This window comes from Coregonus lavaretus, assembly GCF_964263955.1.
Source record: "Coregonus lavaretus genome assembly, chromosome: 18".
NCBI lineage: Eukaryota > Metazoa > Chordata > Actinopteri > Salmoniformes > Salmonidae > Coregonus > Coregonus lavaretus.
The window spans coordinates 25185989-25208084 of NC_140005.1; the positions used below are offsets into that span (position 1 = coordinate 25185989).

The following is a 22096-nucleotide window of genomic DNA, read 5'->3' on the forward strand; positions in this document are numbered from 1 at the left end:
GAGGTTTTGCTCGCCTGAGGTAGAGTATCTTATGATAAGCTGTAGACCACACTATTTACCAAGAGAGTTTTCATCTATATTTTTCATAGCTGTCTATTTACCACCACAAACCAATGCTGGCATTAAGATTGCACTGAATGAGTTGTACAAGGCCATTAATCAACAGGAAAACGCTCATCCAGATGCAGCGCTCCTAGTGGCCGGGGACTTTAATGCAGGGAAACTTAAATCCGTTCTACCTAATTTCTACCAGCATGTTAAATGTGCAACCAGAGGGAAAAAAACTCTAGACCACCTTTACTCCACACACAGAGACGCATACAAAGCTCTCCCTCGCCCTCCATTTGGCAAATCTGACCATAACTCTATCCTCCTGATTCCTGCTTATAAGCAAAAACTGAAGCAGGAAGCACCAGTGATTCGGTTAATAAAAAAGTGGTCAGATGACGCAGATGCTAAGCTACAGGACTGTTTTGCTAGCACAGACTGGAACATGTTCCGGGATTCTTCAGACAGCATTGAGGAGTACACCACATCAGTCACTGGCTTCATCAATAAGTGCATCGATGATGTCGTCCCCACAGTGACCGTACGTACATACCCCAACCAGAAGCCATGGATTACAGGAAACATCCGCACTGAGCTAAAGGGTAGAGCTGCCGCTTTCAAGGAACGGGACTCTAACCCGGACGCTTATAAGAAGTCCCGCTATGACCTCCGACGAACCATCAAACAGGCAAAGAGTCAATACAGGTCTAAGATTGAATCATACTACACTGGCTCTGACGCTCGTCGGATGTGGCAGGGCTTGAAAACTATTACAGACTACAAAGGGAAGCACAGCCGCGAGCTGCCCAGTGACACAAGCCTACCAGACGAGCTAAACCACTTCTATGCTCGCTTCGAGGCAAGCAACACTGAAGCATGCATGAGAGCACCAGCTGTTCCGGATGACTATGTGATCACGCTCTCCGTAGCCGATGTGAGTAAGACTTTTAAGCAGGTCAACATTCACAAGGCCGCAGGGCCACACGGATTACCAGGACGTGTACTCCGAGCATGTGCTGACCAACTGGCAAGTGTCTTCACTGACATTTTCAACATGTCCCTGACTGAGTCTGTAATACCAACATGTTTCAAGCAGACCACCATAGTCCCCGTGCCCAAGAACTCTAAGATAACCTGCCTAAATGACTACCGACCCGTAGCACTGACGTCTGTAGCCATGAAGTGCTTTGAAAGACTGGTCATGGCTCACATCAACAGCCTAATCCCAGAAACCCTAGACCCACTCCAATTTGCATACCGCCCCAACAGATCCACAGATGATGCAATCTCTATCGCACTCCACACTGCCCTTTCCCACCTGGACAAGAGGAACACCTACGTGAGAATGCTATTCATTGACTACAGCTCAGCATTCAACACCATAGTGCCCTCTAAGCTCATCACTAAGCTAAGGATCCTGGGACTAAACACCTCCCTCTGCAACTGGATCCTGGACTTCCTGACGGGCCGCCCCCAGGTGGTAAGGGTAGGTAACAACACATCTGCCACACTGATCCTCAACACGGGGGCCCCTCAGGGGTGCGTGCTCAGTCCCCTCCTGTACTCTCTGTTCACCCATGACTGCATGGCCAGGCACGACTCCAACACCATCATTAAGTTTGCCGACGACACAACAGTGGTAGGCCTGATCACCGACAACGATGAGACAGCCTATAGGGAGGAGGTCAGAGATCTGGCCGTGTGGTGCCAGGACAACAACCTCTCCCTCAACGTGACCAAGACAAAGGAGATGATTGTGGACTACAGGAAAAAAAAGAGGACTGAGCACGCCCCCATTCTCATCGACGGGGCTGTAGTGGAACAGGTTGAGAGCTTCAAGTTCCTTGGTGTCCACATCACCAACGAACTATCATGGTCCAAACACACCAAGACAGTCGTGAAGAGGGCACGACAAAGCCTATTCCCCCTCAGGAGACTAAAAAGATTTGGCATGGGTCCTCAGATCCTCAAAAAATTCTACAGCTGCACCATCGAGAGCATCCTGACTGGTTGCATCACCGCCTGGTATGGCAACTGCTTGGCCTCTGACCGCAAGGCACTACAGAGGGTAGTGCGTACGGCCCAGTACATCACTGGGGCAAAGCTTCCTGCCATCCAGGACCTCTATACCAGGCGGTGTCAGAGGAAGGCCCTCAAAATTGTCAAAGACTCCAGCCACCCTAGTCATAGACTGTTCTCTCTGCTACCGCACGGCAAGCGGTACCGGAGTGCCAAGTCTAGGTCCAAAAGACTTCTCAACAGCTTCTACCCCCAAGCCATAAGACTCCTGAACAGCTAATCATGGCTACCCGGACTATTTGCACTGCCCCCCCACCCCATCCTTTTTACGCTGCTGCTACTCTGTTAAGTATTTATGCATAGTCACTTTAACTCTACCCACATGTACATATTACCTCAACTACCTCAACTAGCCGGTGCCCCCGCACATTGACTCTGCAACGGTACCCCCCTGTATATATAGCCTCCCTACTGTCACTTTATTTTACTTCTGCTCTTTTTTTCTCAACACTTTTTTTGTTGTTTTTTTATTCTTACTTTTTTGTTTAAAATAAATGCACTGTTGGTTAAGGGCTGTAAGTAAGCATTTCACTGTAATGTCTGCACCTGTTGTATTCGGCGCATGTGACCAATAAAATTTGATTTGATTTGATTTGACACAATCCTGTCTCATATCTCTAAGGACATTTCCTTCGACCTCATGGCTTGGTTTTTGCTCTTGACATGTACTGTCAACCGTGGGACCTTATATAGACAGGTGTGTTCCTTTCCAAATCATGTCCAATCAATTGAATTTACCACAGGTGGACTCCAATCAAGTTGTAGAAACATCTCAAGGATGATCAATGGAAACAGGATGCACCTGAGCACAATTTCGAGTCTCATGGCAAAGGGTCTGAATACTTATGTAAATAAGGTATTTCTGTTTTTAAAAAATTATACATATGCAAAAATTTCCAAAAACCTATTTTCGCTTTGTCATTATGGGGTATTGTGTGTAGATTGATGAAAAAGTCAAAATCCATTTTAGAGTAAGGCTGTAATGTTACAATATGTGGAAAAAATGAATACTTCCCGACTGCACTGTATAGATATCTTGACACACCTGGTTTGATGTTTTCAGGCAGTATGGGGTCAGAGTAAAGGATTGACTGTCAGGTTGTTTTGTATGACTTGATATGTCAATGTTATGTAGATCCACTATAGGATATTAGTCTGCTTGACAGTAGATTAAGCTTATCCGCCTCACTAACATATTTGTCTCTGTCTGAGACCTGTCACATGAAAGATGGAAGACTATTGTGTCGATGTGGAGTTGGGGGGCTTTGACATTTCTAAACTGGTCTTCCTCCAGATATGTGGTCAAGTGCAGGTGAGGTGTGTGGGGTCTGGTCTGTGTGAATGATGTCTGCCATGCTGCTGCCTGCCAGGGTGATATTCAGGGGGGGCAGACTGAGAGAGGTCGTTAGCAGGCCCACCATCGTGCCTGAGCCTCGTGCACCCAGGGCCCAGAGGGGGATGCTCCTAATAAGGTCACTGCTTGATCCCCAACTGCTTTCCCTCTCTTATTTTCTCCTCTCTGTCTCCATCCTCCCCCACCCCATCCCCTCGCTCCCTTTCTCCATTCCATGCTCTCATTGTCCATCCTCTCTCGCTCTCTGCTGAGTTTTCGTATTCTTGTCATTATCACCTTAAATTGACCACGCCGGGAAGTGCTGTGTGTTAGCTTTGCGTCATGTTGTGCTTCGTAAACCCAAAGGCTGTTAGCTGACTGCAGGGCATTTTCAGCAACTGAGAATGATCAATCCTGGTTTGGCTCTTTCCATATTTCCCCCTGAAGGAAAATAACAGTGCTTCAGGTATGCCACACTGCCTCTTGTTCTCTCAGCCAGTGTTTTGCTTATACACTCATATTTATCTGAAACTTGTCAGGTAGGCTTTTAAATCCCATGGTTAGAAAACAGTATTTTGTTGTAGGCTACCTCGTTGAGACAAGGAACAGGATGTGACTAGCATGTGACCAGCATGCTTTAATAATACCCTGTATACCTGAGACCCCCAGAATGGAAGGCAAATGGTCTGGCAGTGCAGAGTTGTCTGCACGACCCTAACATTGCTGTTATGAGCTCTTATTGATGGCCATGATATTCATGGCCATGGGCCTCACTGAGGTGCCAAGCTGCTCAAGTTATGTTGGCATAGTTGCTCTCACAGCATGGACTGCACCAGTGGAAGAGACTGCGAGAGAGAAAGAGAGACAGATTGCTTGTTCTTCTTTTATCTCTCTTACTGGCAAAGCATAAACCTAGAGGGTAGGAGTGTGGAGAGCAAGCTCTATCTGCAGCTACTGTAGGTATCATCTCAATGTCATTTTGTCTGATGAGGGGCTGATAGTGGTCAAGATTAGGCCTAGCTGTAGTGTGTCACACAAGACTATGGCCAGAGGAACATTGGGCTGGTGGGGCCACTAGGAATAGGCCAAGGAGTAGGTAGTACAGCACTGCAATAAAGGAGTCGGTGGTTAAGCTTTTTAATCTTGCTCCCCGGGGCTAGCAGCAAAGACGTAGTGCTGTTCCTGGAGAGAGAGAGCGAGGGAGAGAGCGATAAAAGGCTCATTGTTATGGCTGTTGTACATGCCAGTGGCACACAAGCTCATGATTAGCTCTCACTGTGCGTGACAGTTTGTTTGCACTGCTGGAATTATGGGATTTAGTTTAGTGTTTTTTTTATTGAGTTGTGATTGAGGGCTATAATGAGACCATTCTGAGCATGGGCCTGTTTAATTGTTTTCAGCCTGTTCCCTGTTCAGGGTTCTCCAGACAATGCAGTCAAATGCTCTACATGTAGAGGGGGTTGTTGAGTGGAAGGTTTTACAGTGGTAGTTTGTGAAACATTATGATCAAAACTTGTGCGTTTTGTTTGGTTTGCAGTCATTCATCACCAACATAATTGGTATTATTGACGCCCCTTTTCATTCAGTACATTTATTCACTCATTTATTCAATCTCTGTCCCTGTCACTCTCCCTGTGTCTGCAGGACAATGTCTTGAACATTATCAACCAGATCATGGAGGAATGTATCCCTGGTGACAGAGCCAACAGAGACTTCTGTGTCAAGTTCCCAGAGGAGATTCGCCATGACAACCTGGCAGGACAGCTGTGGTTTGGGGCTGAGGTAATGCACTGAATGCCCTCCAGTATCATCTCACACGACATTAACTATACATACTCTGTATGAATATTAGTCTGCTAGACTATAGGCACTCTTCATGCCCATTTACAGTCATGTTTCCTATCTGTTTTCACACTGTAATGGTCAGCTGGATCATTATATAACTCATTATTCCTTGTGTTAATCACTTGTGCATAGACACGTTTGTCTTGAAGAAAAATATACATTATTTTAATGAGACTAACCTGGATAAAGAAGGGTTAAATAACTCCAGTCATTCCCTTCTCTCACCATCTCTGCGTGTAGTGTCTGGCTGCAGGCTCCATCATCATGAACAGGGAGATAGAGAGCATGGCCATGAGGCCTCTAGCCAAGGACCTGACCCGTAGTCTGGAGGAGGTCCGCAACATCACGCGAGACCAGGCCCTCCGAGACCTCAACGTCTACACAGACCGCATGAGGGACGCGCTGCGCCACTTCGACAGCCTTTTTGCTGAGTTTGAGCTCAGGTAGCTATAGGACATCAGCATCTTAAACAATTGGACATCATCATCAACAACATATTTGACTGTATTTTAATGTATTTTTACATGATTCCCTCTGTCTGTCAGCTATGTATCAGCCATGGTGCCTGTGAAGTCTCCCAAAGAATACTATGTTCAGCAGGATGTGATTGTGCTCTTCTGTGAGACTGTGGAGAGGTGAGTTGTATGGGGGGCCACAGAGGAAGAGAGACGAACCATGTCACGGGGAAAAGCCATGGGACTGTGTGAGGGCTAGGTTTGAGTTTAGGTTTGTAACCTTAGAGTTGGAGTTAGTGCTCAGATGACAGTCGAGTGGTTTAGCACGTTTCAGACATGGTACTCCATGCATGCAGGGTTTCTTACATTTTTCAAATGGTTGTCTAATATTAATTCACAGCTCCTCGTCTTTGTTGTGTTTGTCTCAGGGCACTCAAGCTGGGCTATCTCAGCCAAGATATGATCGATGACTATGAACCCGCTCTGATGTTTACAATCCCCAGACTAGCCATTGTGTGGTAAGTGTTGTTTTCTCCGTCTCCTCTTGTTCTTCTTCCTGGAACTCTCTGATACTAAGAACATTTTATAATCCCCCTGTCTGTCCCTCAGTGGTCTGGTGGTGTACTGTGAAGGTCCGCTCAACCTGGATAGGAAACCAGAGGACATGTCTGAGCTCTTCCGGCCCTTCCGCACTTTACTGAAGAAGATCAGGTACCGTTAAGAGGATGCACATATAGATTGTCCTCTGTATTTAATCATAGGTAGAAAATAGCTCTGTGAACCATCACAACAATCTTGTGAACATAAGTCTCAAGGACCTTGCCAAACAGTCTAAAAATCATGGGCCACTATCATCCTCATTGCGTGATTATTTTAGGCTGGACGTTTGTAAGTATGTTGTTAAGGTTGTCTTATTCCCATAGGGACCTGCTGCAGACCCTGTCAGAGGAGGAGTTGTTGACGCTGGAGCGGAGCCTCTGTATCTCTCAGGACGGGTTCCCCTTGGTCCCCGAGCTTCCCCCCACCCCAGCCCCCACCATTGCCCCAGACCCCCTCTCATCCAACAGCCCCACCAGTGACATCCCGGAGGGGCAGAGTGAGGAGGAGCAGGTGAGGGAGCAGCAGCAGGAGGTGCTGTCTCTGTGCATCTCCCACATCCAGGACGAGGAGGACAAGGAGTGGGAGGAGGTGGAGAGGGCAGAGGAGGAGGAGCAGGGTAGTCTGTGTGAGGAGGCGGAGGAGGCAGACCTGGCCTGCTCCATGCAATATGATGAGGAAGAGATCGAACAGCTCAACATGATGGTGCACCGCGTGGGGGACGAGATGTTCACGCTGCTGTCCCCTCCCAGCCAGGGACAGTCCCCAGCCCACCGCCCCAACAGAGGGGGCTCTAGCGGTAGCTCCAGCACTGAGGACTCCCCCCTCCGGGTGCTGGTGGGCCGGGGAAGGACAGGTCTCTACCACGAGGAGGAGGACAGAGTCTTCTTCATGGAGGACCTGGACGCAGGAGGGGACCTTGTGACTAGCACTCGTCAAACCTCGCCTTCCAAAGCCCCTCAGCCCTCTTCTCCTCAGCACTGCAGGCCTGGCCCCCAGACAGACTCAACCAGGAATGGCTGGCCCACTGATGCCCAGTCAGATCTGTCCCAGCAGCCCCACAGCCAGCCCTCACAGTGCCCCAGCACCAAGCGACCCTATCCCAGCCCTGGCCGGGAGCCCCTGCCCTACACTAATGGCTGGGAGGTGGGCCTGGAGGGGGCGGAAACTGCTGAGGTCATCGCACACCGCATGGGAGGGATGAAGCTATCGGCCACAGTGATTTTCAACCCCCACTCCCCCAGCCTGACTGAGCTGGCTGTGGACAAGCTGCTCCTGCCCCGACCCCTCTCCTCCTCAGAGACAGAGCCATGCGCCCCCCTGGTGGCCACACACTGCCTGCTTAACTCCTGTGTCTGCTGCGGCAGCTGTGAGGACGGCCATGATGACGCCCTCACCATGGACACCACAGGGCTGGGGCTGGGGATGGGCCTGGGGTTCGACAAACACTGCAAGCCCCCTCTGCCACACAGCTCTGTCATCCATTCCTCTGCCTGCCGCCTGGTTTCCTCAGGACACGACCAACATGGGAAAGGGGACTCTCCCCCCAAGCTGACGCCCCCCTCCTCCCGCTGCTCATCAGAGCCACCTCCAGGGGAGGAGGAAGGGGACCAGCGCTGTGACAAGTGCCTGGTGGTGGTGGCCCTGGGGCCTCAGCAGTGCCTGGGCCAGAACAGGAGCCCCATTGGGGTAAGGGGAGCCCCAGAACCTTGTGCCCACCAGTGCAGGACAGTCAGGAGGCCTCAGGCCAGCGAAGGAAGGGACAGGACGGGGACCAGAGAGGCAGACAGTGAGTCCAAGGAAGAGAGCAAGAAGAACACTAGGTATGAATGTACGGTGCATTCGGAAAGTATTCAGACCCCTTGACTTTTTCCACATTTTGTTACGTTACAGCCTTATTCTAAAATGGATTAAATAGTTTTTTCCCCTGATCAATCTACATTTTACATTTTAGTCATTTAGCAGATGCTCTTATCCAGAGCGACTTACAGTTAGTGAGTGCATACATTTTTTCATACTGGCCCCTCGTGGGAAACGAACCCACAACCCTGGCGTTGCAAGCTCCATGCTCTACCAACTGAGCTACACACAATACCCCATAATGACAAAGCAAAAACAGGTTTTTAGATATTTTAAAACATTTATTAAAAAAATACAACTCAAATATCACATTTACATAAGTATTCAGACCCTTTACTCAGTACTTTGTTGAAGCACCTTTGCCAGCGATTACAGCCTCGAGTCTTCTTGGGTATGACACTACAAGCTTGGCACACATGTATTTGGGGAGTTTCTCCCATTTCTCTCTGCAGATCCTCTCAAGCTCTGGCTGAGCCACTCAAGGACATTCAGAGACTTGTCCTGAAGCCACTCCTGCGTTGTCTTGGCTGTGTGCTTAGGGTCGTTGTCCGGTTGGAAGGTGAACCTTCGCCCCAGTCTGAGGTCCTGAGCGCTCTGGAGCAGGTTTTCATCAAGGATCTCTCTGTACTTTGCTCCATTCATCTTTTCCTCGATCCTGACTAGTCTCCCAGTCCCTGCCGCTGAAAAACATCCCCACAGCATGATGCTGCCAGGTGACGCTTGGCATTCAGGCCAAAGAGTTCAATCTTGGTTTCATCAGACCAGAGTATCTTGTTTCTCATGATCTGAGAGTCCTTTAGGTGCCTTTTGCCAAACTTCTAGCGGGCTGTCATGTGCCTTTTTACTGAGGAGTGGCTTCCGTCTGGCCACTATACCATAAAGGCCTGATTGGTGGAGTGCTACAGAGATGGTTGTCCTTTTGGAAGGTTCTCCCATCTCCACAGAGGAACTCTGGAGCTCTGTCAGAGTGACCATTGGGTTCTTGGTCACCTCCCTGACCAAGGCCCTTCTCCCCCAATTGCTCAGTTTGGCCGGGCGGCCAGCTCTAGGAAGAGTCTTGGTGGTTCCAAACTTCTTCCATTTAAGAATGATGGAGGCCACTGTGTTCTTGGGGACCTTCAATGCTGCAGAAAGTTTTTGGTACCCTTCCCCAGATCTGTGCCTCGACACAATCCTGTCTCGGAGCTCTACGGACATTTCCTTCGACCTCATGACTTGGTTTTTGCTCTGACATGCACTTTCAACTGTGGGACCTTTTATATAGACAGGTGTGTGCCTTTCCAAATCATGTCCAATCAATTGAATTTACCACAGGTGGACTCCAATCAAGTTGTAGAAACATCTCAAGGATGATCAATGGTAACAGGATGCACCTGAGCTCAATTTCGAGTCTCATGGCAAAGGGTCTGAATACTTTATGGGGTATTGTGTGTAGATTGATAAGGGGGGAAAAAAACATTTAATCAATTTTAGAATAAGACTGTAACGTAACAAATTGTGGAAAAAGTCAAGGGGTCTGAGTACTTTCCAAATGCACTGTATGTGCTATAGATGTGTGTTTGGGTGATGTGTTATCAGTGCTCCACTTCAAAGCAGGTAGGCTTCAACAACAGTCATTTACATCTCTTTGGAAAGCAAACTTCCTCCACGTCTGGTTTCTGGCTAATTTAACCCACATCTTGTCATTCAGTTGTTGTTTTGTGTTTTATGTTTTGTTTGCTATTTGCACTTGGCTTTATGCTTCTTTTGTAGCATAACATTCACAGATTCCATTTTATGTTGCTCATCTGTTATCGGTTTATATTTTGTATTTAATTATTTAGCTTTTCCTCTTTTTTGTTATTCCCAGTTTTTTTCAGGACTCTCCTCTCAGCTCAGTCTCCAGTAGTGACTGTGAGAGTGTGTCTGTCACCACATGTAGTCTGTCCAGCAGTGCTTACACAGCCAGGTAACCACTGACCCATTGTGAACGTCTGTGTCTGTACTGTGTGTGTGTGTGTGTGTGTGTGTGTTTCTTTCATACATCCCTATGTTACAGCTTATGGTCATACTATACTATAAACCTTTCCCATCAACATCTCTATTTCACTCATTACTCACTTTGAGATTGAAATCAACCACAACCCCTATAGTACGATGCATATTCAAGTACAGTACACAATATGTTGGTGAGCAGTGTTGTGTGTTGATAAGAATGACAATGAATGTGACAGTCCCTCCACCTGCCTCTCTCTCTCTCCATTCTCTGTCTCCGTCTCCCTTCACTGTATGTCTCCATCGCTCTCTCTCTCTGGCACATGCGCTCCCCCTCTCTCCTCCAGCCCTGTCAGCAGTCTGACCACGAGCTCGGGGACGTCAGAGGATCTGGACCACCATGAGATCCAGATGGCCGCCAGGAACAAGATCCGCTCGCGCTTCCACAGCAGCAGTGACCTCATCCACCGCCTCTTCGTCTGCATATCGGGTATGTCTCTCTTTCAATCAATCAATCAAATGTATTTATAGAGCCCTTTTTACAACAGCAGTTGTCACAAAGTGCTTGTACAGAAACCAAGCCTAAAACCCCAGAGAGCAACTAATGCAGATGTAGACGCACGATGGCTAGGAAAAACTCTCTACAAAGTCAAGAACCTAGGAAGAAACCTAGAGAGGAACCAGGCTCTGAGGGGTGGCCAGTCCTCTTCTGGCTGTGCCGGGTGGAGATTATAAGAGGACATGGCCAGTAAGGCCAGATCGTTCTTCAAGATGTTCAAACGTTCATAGAAGACCAGCAGGGTCAAATAAAAATCACAGTGGTTGTAGAGGGTGCAAGAGGTCAGCATGTCAGTTGGCTTTTCAGCCAAGCATTTAGAGGTCGAGACAGTATGTGGGGGTGGGTCCGGTGAACAGGTCAGGGTTCCATGGCCACAGGCAGAACAGCAGAAACTGGGTCAGCAGCACGACCTGGTGGACTAGGGACGGGGACAGCCAGGAGTCGTCAGGCCAGGTAGTCCTGAGGCATGGTCCTAGGGCTCAGGTCCTCCAGGAGGGGAGAGAGAGATGGGAGAATTAGAGCATGCATATCTAAGATCACACAGGACACCAGATAAGATAGGAGAGTAACACCATATATAACAGACTGGCCCTAGCCCCCTGGCACATAGACTATTGCAGCATAGATACAGGAGACTGAGACAGGGTGGGTTGGGGGACACTGTGGCCCCGTCCAAAGTTACCCCCGGACAGGGTTAATCCCACCCACTTTGGCAAAGCACAGCCCCCACACCACTAGGGATATCAGCAGACCACTAACTTACTACCTTGAGACAAGGCCGAGTATATCTCCCCACCACACGAGCCAGAGGACAGGAAGGATGAAAGAGTGTGAGCAAGCCAGTGACTCAGACCCCGTAATAGGGTCAAAGGCAGAGAAACGCAGTGGAGATGGGGGATCTGGCCAGGCAGAGACAGCAAGGGTGGTTCGTCACTCCAGTGCCTTGCCATTCGCCTTCGCACCCCTGGGCCAGACTACACTCAATCATAGGACCTACTGAAGAGATGAGTCTTCAACAGCAGAAGTGTGACTTTTCTGAGAGATGAGTCTTCAGTAAAGACTTAAAGGTTGAGACTAGCTGTTTGCTTAGAAATTCTAGGAACAATAAAGAGGCCTGTGTCTTGTAACTGTAGCGTACGTGTAGGTATGTACGGCAGAACCAAATCGGCGAGATGGGTAGGAGCAATTCCATGTAATGGTTAGTAGTAAAGTCTTGAAATCATCCCTAACCTTAACAGGAAGCCAGTGTAGGGAGGCTAGCACTGGAGTATTATTATATTTTTGGGGGGTTCTAGTCAAGATTCTAGCAGCCGTATTTAGGACTAGCTGAAGTTTATTTAGTGCCGTATCCGGGTAACCGGAGAGTAGAGCATTGCAGTAGTCTAATCTTGAAGTGACAAAAGCATGGATTAGCTTTTCTGCATCAAATTTGGACGTTTCTGATTTGTGCAATGTCACGAAGATAACATACGAAGCTGCTCTTGAAATATTTTTTATATGTACGTTGTAGGAGAGATCAGGGTCCAGAGTAACGCTGAGGTCCTTCACAGTTTTATTTGAGATGACTGTACAACCATCGAGATTCATTTTCAAATCTGACAGCAGATCTCTTTGTTTCGTGGGACCTAGAACCAACATCTCTGTTTTGTCTGAGTTTAAAAGTGAAACATTTGCCGCCATTCACTTCCTTATGACTGGAACACAGGCTTCCAGGGTAGGCAATTATGGGGTTTCACCATGTTTCATCGAAATGTACAGCTGTGTGTCATTTACATAGCAGTGAAAGTTGACATTGTGTTTCTGAATGACATCACCAAGAGGTTGTGTATATATAGAGAAAACAATAGAGGTCCTAGAACAGTTGGTGGTCTCTCTCTCGCTCTTTTTATTTTTATTTAACAAGGTCAGTTAAGAACAAATTCTTATTCTACCCCGGCCAAACCTGGACGATGCTGGGCCAATTGTGCACCGCCATATGAGACTCCCAATCACGGCCGGATTGTGATACAGCCTGGAATCAAACCAGGGTCTGTAGTGATGCCTCTAGCACTGAGATACAGTGCCTTAGACCGCTGCGCCACTCGGTCTCTCTGAGGGCATGGCTCTATCTGTGCAAGTATATTACTCTCTCTCCAAGGGCATAGCTGTGGTTTGATGGGGTAAATCAGTCTATATGTTGCTCATGTTTTTGTTACTTTTGTTATTAATGCTTTGACTCTGAAATAAAATGAAAATGTACTTTTATTACTTTACCAATATGTACTACACTCAACTCCAATGGCTTTACACTGTATTCCACAATGCACTAGCCTACTTGGCTTTGCTCTTATCATATGCACCACAGTTGCACCACAGTTGCACGGTATCCTCTTTATGCCTAGCTTGCATGCCTCCAGTTCCGGTGGCATGCATGGAAACGTGTATCTTTCTCGTGGCTTTCTTTTGCAAAATAACTATGAATTAATGGACTTATTTATTCACCATCACATTAAGGTGTAGGACGTTCAATGTATTACATGGAAAAATAGCAGGTCTATTTTGCTCCAGAGAAGTAGCTCATTGTTCCCTCGTTGGCGCAGACGCTAGCCTAGCGTCTAAGAAACGTTAGTTAGCTAGCTATCAAGCTAGCCAGGTTTTCTTAGCAGCTTGTACACAGCCCACAGCCCTTTCGGCTAGGACGACGGATTGTCCCGGTAGTGTGACTGTTTGAATCCCTGCTGTTTTCATCTGCCTTGCGACCTGCCCTGTCTGGAACTGAGAGGAGTAACAGAGTAGCCTACGTTACTACCATGACAAAGACCAAAGCCGGTGGGAGTACCGTTGAGGGCAGTGGTGTCTCTCTATCACAGGTGAAGGATCTTTAAAAACTAACAAAAATTGTTCTACAAGCAGTTCTCACAACAACAACAAAATAGCTTCAAGTGTTGTGTCCAAATACTGGTGGAGTCAACTAATAAAAGAATGGACGATCTGACCAAAGAGGTCCAGGACCTGAAGAACAGTTAGCAGTTCTCCTAGTGTCAGCTCGATGAGTTTAAACAGGATAATGGCAAGATGACAGCAATCTGTAAGGCATTGAGAGAGGACATCAGTTCTGTATGTGAATCCATGATAACAATGATGGAGTAATCTGATTATCTCGAGGGACATTCAAGGCGGAACAACATTGTTGTGGACGGAATTGCAGAATCTCCACACGAGACCTGGACGGAGTCTCAGGACAAACTTGAGAGGAACGTACATCTTCCTCAACGAGGACTATCCTGAAGCTGTGCGCCAGAAGAGGAAAGAACTTATCCCAGCCATGAAAGCTGCCAAAGCGTGTGGGGACATTGCTTACATCCGCTATGACAGTCTCATTGTCCACCCTCCCTCCCAAAAGCCTGGAAGGGATGAGAGCCTGTAGGTTCGTAGCTTCAACCCCCAAGCACACACACACACACTTACACACACCAACTGATTGATTGGACTGCTGAATTATTCTTTTTATGAATTTTTTGCTTTGTTTGTTCTTTTCCATATTATGTCGATCTCTGATAAGCTAACCAGGAAAGGGCTAAAAATAGCCCATATTAATATTCACTGAGTGTACAAAACATTAGGAACACCTGCTCTTTCCATGACATAGACTGACCTGGTGAATCCAGGCGAAAGCTATGATCCCTTATTGATGTCACCTGTTAAATCCACTTCAATCAGTGTAAATGAAGGGAAGAAGACAGGTTAAATAAGGATCCCTGTGGAATGCTTTCGACACCTTGTAGAGTCCATGCCCCAATGCAAAAGGGGGTGCAACTCAATATTAGGAAGGTGTTCCTAATGTTTTGTACACTCTGCGTGTGTGTAGCCTTAGAAATAAGGTTCATGAAATCAATAACTTAACATCAGATAACATTCATATATTAGCCATCTCACTTATATAATTCCTTTTATGATACAGCGGTAGCAATACAAGGATATAACATCTACAGAAGAGACAGGAATGCCTATGGGGGAGGTGTTGCTGTATATATTAAAAACCATATCCCTGTAATGCTTAGACAAGATCTTATGTCAAGTGTTATTAAAACGTTGTGGTTGCAGGTTCACCTGTCATCTAAAGCCTATTATTTTACGGTGTAGCTATAGGCCACCAAGTGCTAACAGTCAGTATCTAGATAATGTCTGTGCAATGCTTAATAGTGTATATGCTGTAAACCGAAAGGTCTACTTTCTTGGGGATCTGAATATTGACTGGTTTTCATCAAGCTTGTCCGCTCATCAAGCTGTCCGCTCAAGATTACTAATCTGGTTCAGGTTATTAATTAACCTATCAGGGTGTTTACAAACGCTACATGAGTTATATCATCCACATGTATTGATCACATTTTTACTAATACTGTAGAACTTTGTTCTAAAGCTGTATCCGTACCCAGTGGATGCAGTGATCACAATATAGTGGTTATATCCAGGAAAACCCAGGTTACAAAAGCTGGTCCTAAAATACTGTATAAGAGATCATCAAAAATATTTTTCTGTGACTCTTATGTGGATTATATATATTTTTGTTGGTCTGATGTGATTGGAGCATCCAGATGCTGCACTTGATTAATTTATGAAATTGCTTGTTCTAATTATTGATAAACATGCACCTGTTAAGAAACGGACTGTTAGAACTGTTAAGGCTCCATGGATTGATTGAAGAATTGAAAAACTGTATGGTTGAAAGAGATGGGGCAAAATGAGTGGCTAATAAGTCTGGCTGCACATCTGACTGGCTGACTTATGTGACTAAACTCAACAAAAAGAAGAAGAAACGGTATTATGAAGCCAAGGCCAATAATATAAAGAATGATGTGAAAAAAACTTTTGAGTACTTTAAATGAAATGATGGGCAGTAAGACAAATTCAACTCCATCTGTCATCAAATCAGATGGCTTATTCATCACAAAACCATTTGATGTTGCCAATTATTTTAATGATTAGTTCAATGGCAAAGTGGGCAAATTTAGGCAGGAAATGCCAACAACGAACAGTGGGGCATCCTATTCATGCATAAAAATAAAAAATGAAAGAAAAGCATTGTAAGTTTGAATTTTGTAAAGTTAGTGTGGGAGAGGTGGAAAAAATTATAGATCAATAATGACAAACCTCCTGGCATTGACAACTTAGATGGAAAGCTACTGAGGATGGTAGCTGACTCTATAGCCACTCCAATATGTCATATCTTTAATCTGAGCCTAGAGGAAAGCGTTTGTCCTCAGGCCTGGAGGGAAGCAAAAGTCATTTCGCTATCCAAGAATGGTAAAGCGGCCTTTACTGGTTCTAACAGCCGACCCTATCAGCTTGCTGCCATCTCTTAGCAAACTGTTGGAGAAAATTGTGTTTTACCAAAAACAGCTTTTTCTCTGTAAACGAATTAACAACAGACTCTCAGCATGCTTATAGAGAAGGGCACTCAACATGTACTGCACTGACACAAATGACTGATTGGTTGAAAAACTTTTATAATAAGAAGATTATGGGAACTGTACTAGTAGATTTTAGTGCAGCCTTTGATGTTATTGACCATAACCTGTTGTTGAAATAAACGTATGTGTTATGGCTTTTTAACCTCTGCTATATCGTGGATTCAGAGCTATCTATCTAATAGAACACAGAGGGTTTTCTTTAATGGAAATGTCTCTAATGTTAAACATATAAAGTGTGATGTATCGCAGGGCAGCTCTCTTCTACTCTTTTCTATTTTTACCAATGACCTACCACTGGCATTAAACAAAGCCTATATGTCCATGTATGATGGTTCAACCCTATACGCGTCAGCAACCACAGCTAGTGAAATTACTGCAACCCTAAACAAAGAGTTGAAGTCAGTTTTAGAATGGGTGGCCAGTAATAAACTGGTCCTGAACATCTCTAAAATTAAGAGCATTGTATATGGTACAAGTCGTTTAAGTTCTAGACCTCAGCTGAATCTGGAAATGAATGGTGTGGCTGTTGCGCAAGTTGAGGAGACTAAATTACTTGAAGTTACCTTAGATTGTAAACTGTCATGATCAAAACATATTGATTCAATGGTTGTAAAGATGGGGAGAGGTCTGTCCGTAATAAAGAGATGCTCTGCTTTTTTGACACCACATTCCACAAAGCAAGTCCTGCAGGCTGTAGTTTTATCTTATCTTGATTATTGTCCAGTCATATGGTCAAGTGCTGCAAAGAAGTACCTAGTTAAGCTGCAGCTGGCCCAGAACAGAGTGGCATGTCTTGCTCTTCATTGTAATCAGAGGGCTAATATCAATGCTATGCATGCCAGTCTCTCTTGGCTAAGAGCTGGGGAACGACTGACTGCATCAATTCTTGTTTTTATAAGAAACATTAATGTGTTAGAAATTCCTAATTGTTTGCATAGTAACTTACACACAGCACTGACATACACACTTACCCCACCAGACATGCCACCTGGGGTCTTTAGAGTCCCCAGGTCAAATTCAAGGAAACGTACAGTATTATACAGAGACATGATTGCATGGAACTCATCTCATATAGCGCAAGTGAACAGCAAACCGGGTTTAAAAAACAAATAAACCTCACGGCACAACGCCTCTCCCCCATGTGACCTACTTCTGTGTATGTACTGACATGTATTTGTAACTGATAGATGTACACACACACTACATGTTCATGTTTTGAAATGCATGTGAATTGTAAAGTATTTTGTCAGTATTGTATTTTTCGTTATGTGTCGGACCCCAGTAAGACGAGCTTTCGCCATGAATAATAATCTCATTGGTTCCTCTTGACCCCTTGACCTCCAGGCGTTGCTGACCAGCTGCAGACAAACTATGCCGCAGACCTTCGGAGCATCCTGAAGACACTGTTTGAAGTCATGGCTACCTCTGAGCAGGGGGACAATGACAAACAGAAGGGTGAGGAACAGATACTTCTGTTCAGGTTTTTTGTCTTTACATCAGGTGTCTTAGTGTAGTTCTCCCAGTGTGTTTGTCTGTGATGCTCATGGTAATGTTAATTGTAATGACATGGCTGTGCTCTGTGTGGCGCAGCATGTCCAGGGCTGCGCAGTGCTGTGCTGGAGGACTGTTCTCTCTGTCAGGAGACCATCTCCTCCTCGGAGCTGGCAGCCAAGGCCCTGGAGGGACAGTTCGAAGGTCAGCACCTCCCTTTTCTCCTTAAAAAACACATACACACATGACATGCATGCACGCAGTGTGACACACAAATAAACAAGCACCACTATTAATGTGCCCCTGCTTTTTCCCTGTAGATCCCCCAGACTGGGTTCCTGATGAGGAATGTGACTCCTGCATCGCCTGTAAGGCCCCCTTCACCGTCATCCGCAGGAAGCACCACTGTAGGAGCTGTGGCAAGGTAACAAAGAATGCCTGAACAGATCTTTAGAATTGTCTATACTACATCAAATAAATGAATAACAATCAAATATACCTTGTTTGTTCTATGTGTCATTTTAGATCTTCTGCTCTCGCTGCTCCTCCCACTCAGCCCCGTTACCGCGGTATGGCCAGGTGAAGGCCGTCAGGGTGTGTACACACTGCTACATGTTCCACGTCACACCGTTCTACAGCGACAAGACTGGCATCTGACCCCTGCTGTACCAACAGATTCCCCCACCTCCCTCCCTCTACAGGAGCATACCCAGGGGATATGAGGCTATATTCAAATTAAATCCCCAATACACAGAGCAACCTTATCAATCATCTTCATCACACTGCACAGCAAGGCAAGGCTTTGGAATAAGGAGGACATGGATGAGAGAGCAGAGAGATGGAACGAGGTCAGATGTGGAGGCACATAAACTATGATTAGACCCTTTCTGTTGTTTTTGAGATACTGCTGCTGCCTGAAAGGGAACCAAAGGGCCTAATGCTATGCTGTCCTCCTCCTCTGACTCACTGATGCCTGTCTGCCTATCTATAGAGGCAGAGGAAGAAGGAAGAAAATAAAAAACTGGAAATAGGGTTTTGAACAGGCTACTCCGGACCAGTCCAGTGCTTTAGGAACAGCTTCTGGGGCTGTTGGCAGCTGTTTTATTGCTTGTGTATAAAAAAGGCCTTCTGACATCATGTCCTATGCTTTAGCGGGCTTCCCACACTTGTGCCAGAGCTCTCACAGGGCTCCGATTACTTTAAAGAATGTAAGTCATAATAAACATGTAAATAAGGATAATTATGTTGATAGGGATGATGATCTCCGCACAACTGATTTCGCTTGTTTGGCCGCAATGGCTCTAAAGGTTTTAATTTTAGTTTGTCATGTAATTACTGATGCTGTAAGGATGAGGAGGGAAAAGCAATCCTCATCAGGCTACCTATCAGCGAAGCAAAAAAATTTAAAAAGAGATTTTATGTATCGATTCCTCCCACATAAATGTGGCTTATTTGGCGATGCTTTTAACAGCAATTAATTTGTGATATAATTTCATGACATGGGATTTTGATTTTATCGACTGTGTCTCAAAGGACACAAAAGATTAGCTGGCCTTTTATAACAATGTGGGCTGTGCCCATTGCTCTTACAGTCACAACATGGATTTAAATTGTAATGCTTTATCTCATTTCCTACCCATCCCATTTTTAACCTGTAACTCCTCAACATCTGAGATTGACATGGTCACATCAGTCACTCTCTCAGGCATTTAATGCCCTCTAGTGGAGAGAGACTTTAACCTTCTACCACGCATCAGCACCTATATTATGTGATTGTTAGAATCATGGAGTGCATATCACCCACTATTTAGAGGTTTTTGAGGCCTGTCTCCCATCAGTTGGTCAAGGCAGCTTGGTTTCCTCCTGATTGTGCAATATAGTTTTTTCCCCCTCTGTGTATATTGTTGCCAAACACATTTATCTTAAGTATATTTTAACTCCCAGTGGTCACACTAATAGCACACTCTTCTAGACAAGATTCACTAGAACAGAGACAAACCTCTCCGACTACACTGAGGTCATTGGTGTACATTATCATGATCTAGGTTACATGCCAGCTGCTGCTGTTGTTGCAGAAACATATGTGATCTGTAGTGAAATCAGTTAGAATATGTTACAGATAGTAAGTTGTTTAAATTTAAACTAGACTGTTTTGTTCATCCTTACCTGGTTATATATTGTCGCCATACCTCTCTGCACAAAGTGCTACTATTCCCAGTAGATAACCACTTCTACTGTTACATCATGATTTCGTCCTTCTCCCTCTAGTCATTTCTGATGTGGAGGGGAAGCTTCACCATCTGGGTTACAATGGAGAATGAGTTAGAGTTGATGTAGATAGAGGAATGGCCAATCTGACATAACTGGCTCAAACAACCATGGCCTTCTACGCTTCAAGGCCGCACCAGTTATATCAAATCTGCCCTGATTTATAAAGCTAATTCTCAGGCTTTATCTTGTCTAGATCACTCACTACTTCTACATGTTTTATTTGTATTGAGGAAAATATAAAGACACTTTTAAGATTACATCATTTTTATTTTATAAACAAAATGAAGTTATGTCAATCTATAAATCTACTACAACTTTTTCATTATGGTGCAGTAATTCAAGGACTGCATATCCTATTACTTCAGAGCTTGTTCTTATTTTGTAAAGGCTAGCATATTTCAATACTAAGAGCCATGTGAAACATTTGGAAAAACTTTGAAACAAGTTATTTCGTTTTAAATGTCATGTAAATTAAAATTAAATGACTTTTTCCTTTGAATAAGTATTTACCCTAATTTCTGTGTTGTACTACTATGCATGCATGTTCATCACATTCTCTCAGGCAGTTGTGACATTTATGTAAACTCATCATTGACATGGTCTTGACTCTTGGGTGTACATAGCATCAATCACTCAGAACGTGATCCAAAGGGATTTCATGTCATTTGAGCATGCTTCCGCCTATTTCTACCATTTATATTCTTAAAATCTGATTTTAAACCTAATCTCAACCTTAACCTTAACAACACTGCTAACCTTATGCCTAACCCTAACCTTAAATTAAGACCAAAAAAGTACATGTTTGTTTCATGAATTTCTATGATATATGGCTGTGGAAACTAGTGCGAACCCTACAAACGCCATTTGGCCGGAGCGATGTGGATGGGTAGCCAGTCAAATGCTTCCCTGCCTCTTGGCCTCTTGTCACGTTCCCAGGTGAGATGCATCCCAGTCCCACTGGGTGGCAGCACCTATTCATTTGATACAGCATTGGCTTGTATCTGACTGATACATGCAGCTTTTTCTTCAGTCTGTTATCCATAGTACATTAATGTAAATCACCCCTAACAATTACATGTTTACAATTATTCTTCAGGGGATGTGATAAGCATTGCTGAAAACATATGTAGATCTTATTAGACACACTATGACCAGTATGATGGGTCTACTGTCTGTTCTTCTGGGGGTAGGATAAAGTTGCCTTTAAATACCGATCTAAGGTCGGTGTAGTATTTTTCCCCCTAATGGTCAAGGTCAGGATTTGGGTAGGAAAAACGTATCCTTGATCTGTTACAGGGGTGACTCTTGGCAATTTAAATTGAGGCATATACCATTTTAATAAATTACTCGTGTGATCTAGGCTATTGGATTATGATAGTGAGAAAGAAAGAGTTAATTTTGATTTACCCAGCCCTAGTATGTGATTGGTCAAAAGTTGAGAGCTGGGATGGCCAACTCTCTGCACTCCGTAATTATGGTAGTGGATGTGAAGTAGAGTCCACTGTAAACACCAGTTGGATACCGACTTTAAAAACGATCTAATATTTCCAGTTTGTCGAAGTTAATGCAACATTTTAATGGATACCCATGTGTGATTAATGGACTCATTTGATTGTATGCTTCGTCTGATTTCAGCTTTTCCATTTCATAGACCGATCTACAGGCAGTCAGCGATCATTCTAGTGGTGTTAGAGAGCGGTCGATGAAATCGGCCACTAATAAATAAATGGAGACTGTGCGGACTTCTATGAGAATGGGTTACCCGTTTTCTGTGAAGAGGCTGATACGAGGTTAACTTCATTTACTTTAAACTTCAGGTATGTAATTCAGAATTAACATTGTTGTGCACTGCATATGACCTTGTTCATACGATTATATTGTTCGCAATAGTTCATATAAATATTTTTTACATTTAATGGTAAAATAAGACATGGCTACGTATTATTAATAATTGATTGCTTACAGGTATATGCATGTAATTACTATTAAATTAATTTGCCATGATGTGGAATTTTTAGATAGGCTATGTATGGACTATGGTAGAATGTTATAGACAGTAATTCATGAACGCATATGGTGACAATTATACAATATAATACAGCTGTGTTTCAGATAAGAAATATTCATTTTACTT

At 44.8% G+C, this 22096-nt stretch overlaps 2 protein-coding genes across 2 annotated transcripts in view; both read left to right on the forward strand.

The window, feature by feature from the left end:
- LOC311145745 (lateral signaling target protein 2 homolog) overlaps positions 1-18348 on the forward strand; it is a gene marked incomplete at both ends in the record, with an annotated part of 52576 nt that extends 34228 nt beyond the window's left edge. Inside the window, 12 exons of the mRNA XM_084182031.1 lie at positions 5105-5242; positions 5546-5748; positions 5851-5940; positions 6189-6278; positions 6370-6471; positions 6684-8180; positions 10067-10165; positions 10539-10681; positions 17545-17655; positions 17791-17895; positions 18012-18115; positions 18217-18348. Of these exons, the coding sequence (XP_084038157.1) occupies positions 5105-5242; positions 5546-5748; positions 5851-5940; positions 6189-6278; positions 6370-6471; positions 6684-8180; positions 10067-10165; positions 10539-10681; positions 17545-17655; positions 17791-17895; positions 18012-18115; positions 18217-18348 (2814 nt within the window). The remainder of the gene's footprint in view (positions 1-5104; positions 5243-5545; positions 5749-5850; positions 5941-6188; positions 6279-6369; positions 6472-6683; positions 8181-10066; positions 10166-10538; positions 10682-17544; positions 17656-17790; positions 17896-18011; positions 18116-18216) is intronic.
- A 3093-nt stretch (positions 18349-21441) lies between these two features.
- Positions 21442-22096, forward strand: part of LOC311145803 (fibroblast growth factor receptor-like 1) — a 57758-nt gene continuing 57103 nt past the window's right edge. Inside the window, exon 1 of the mRNA XM_084182114.1 lies at positions 21442-21779. The gene's annotated coding sequence lies outside the window, so the exon portion shown is untranslated. The remainder of the gene's footprint in view (positions 21780-22096) is intronic.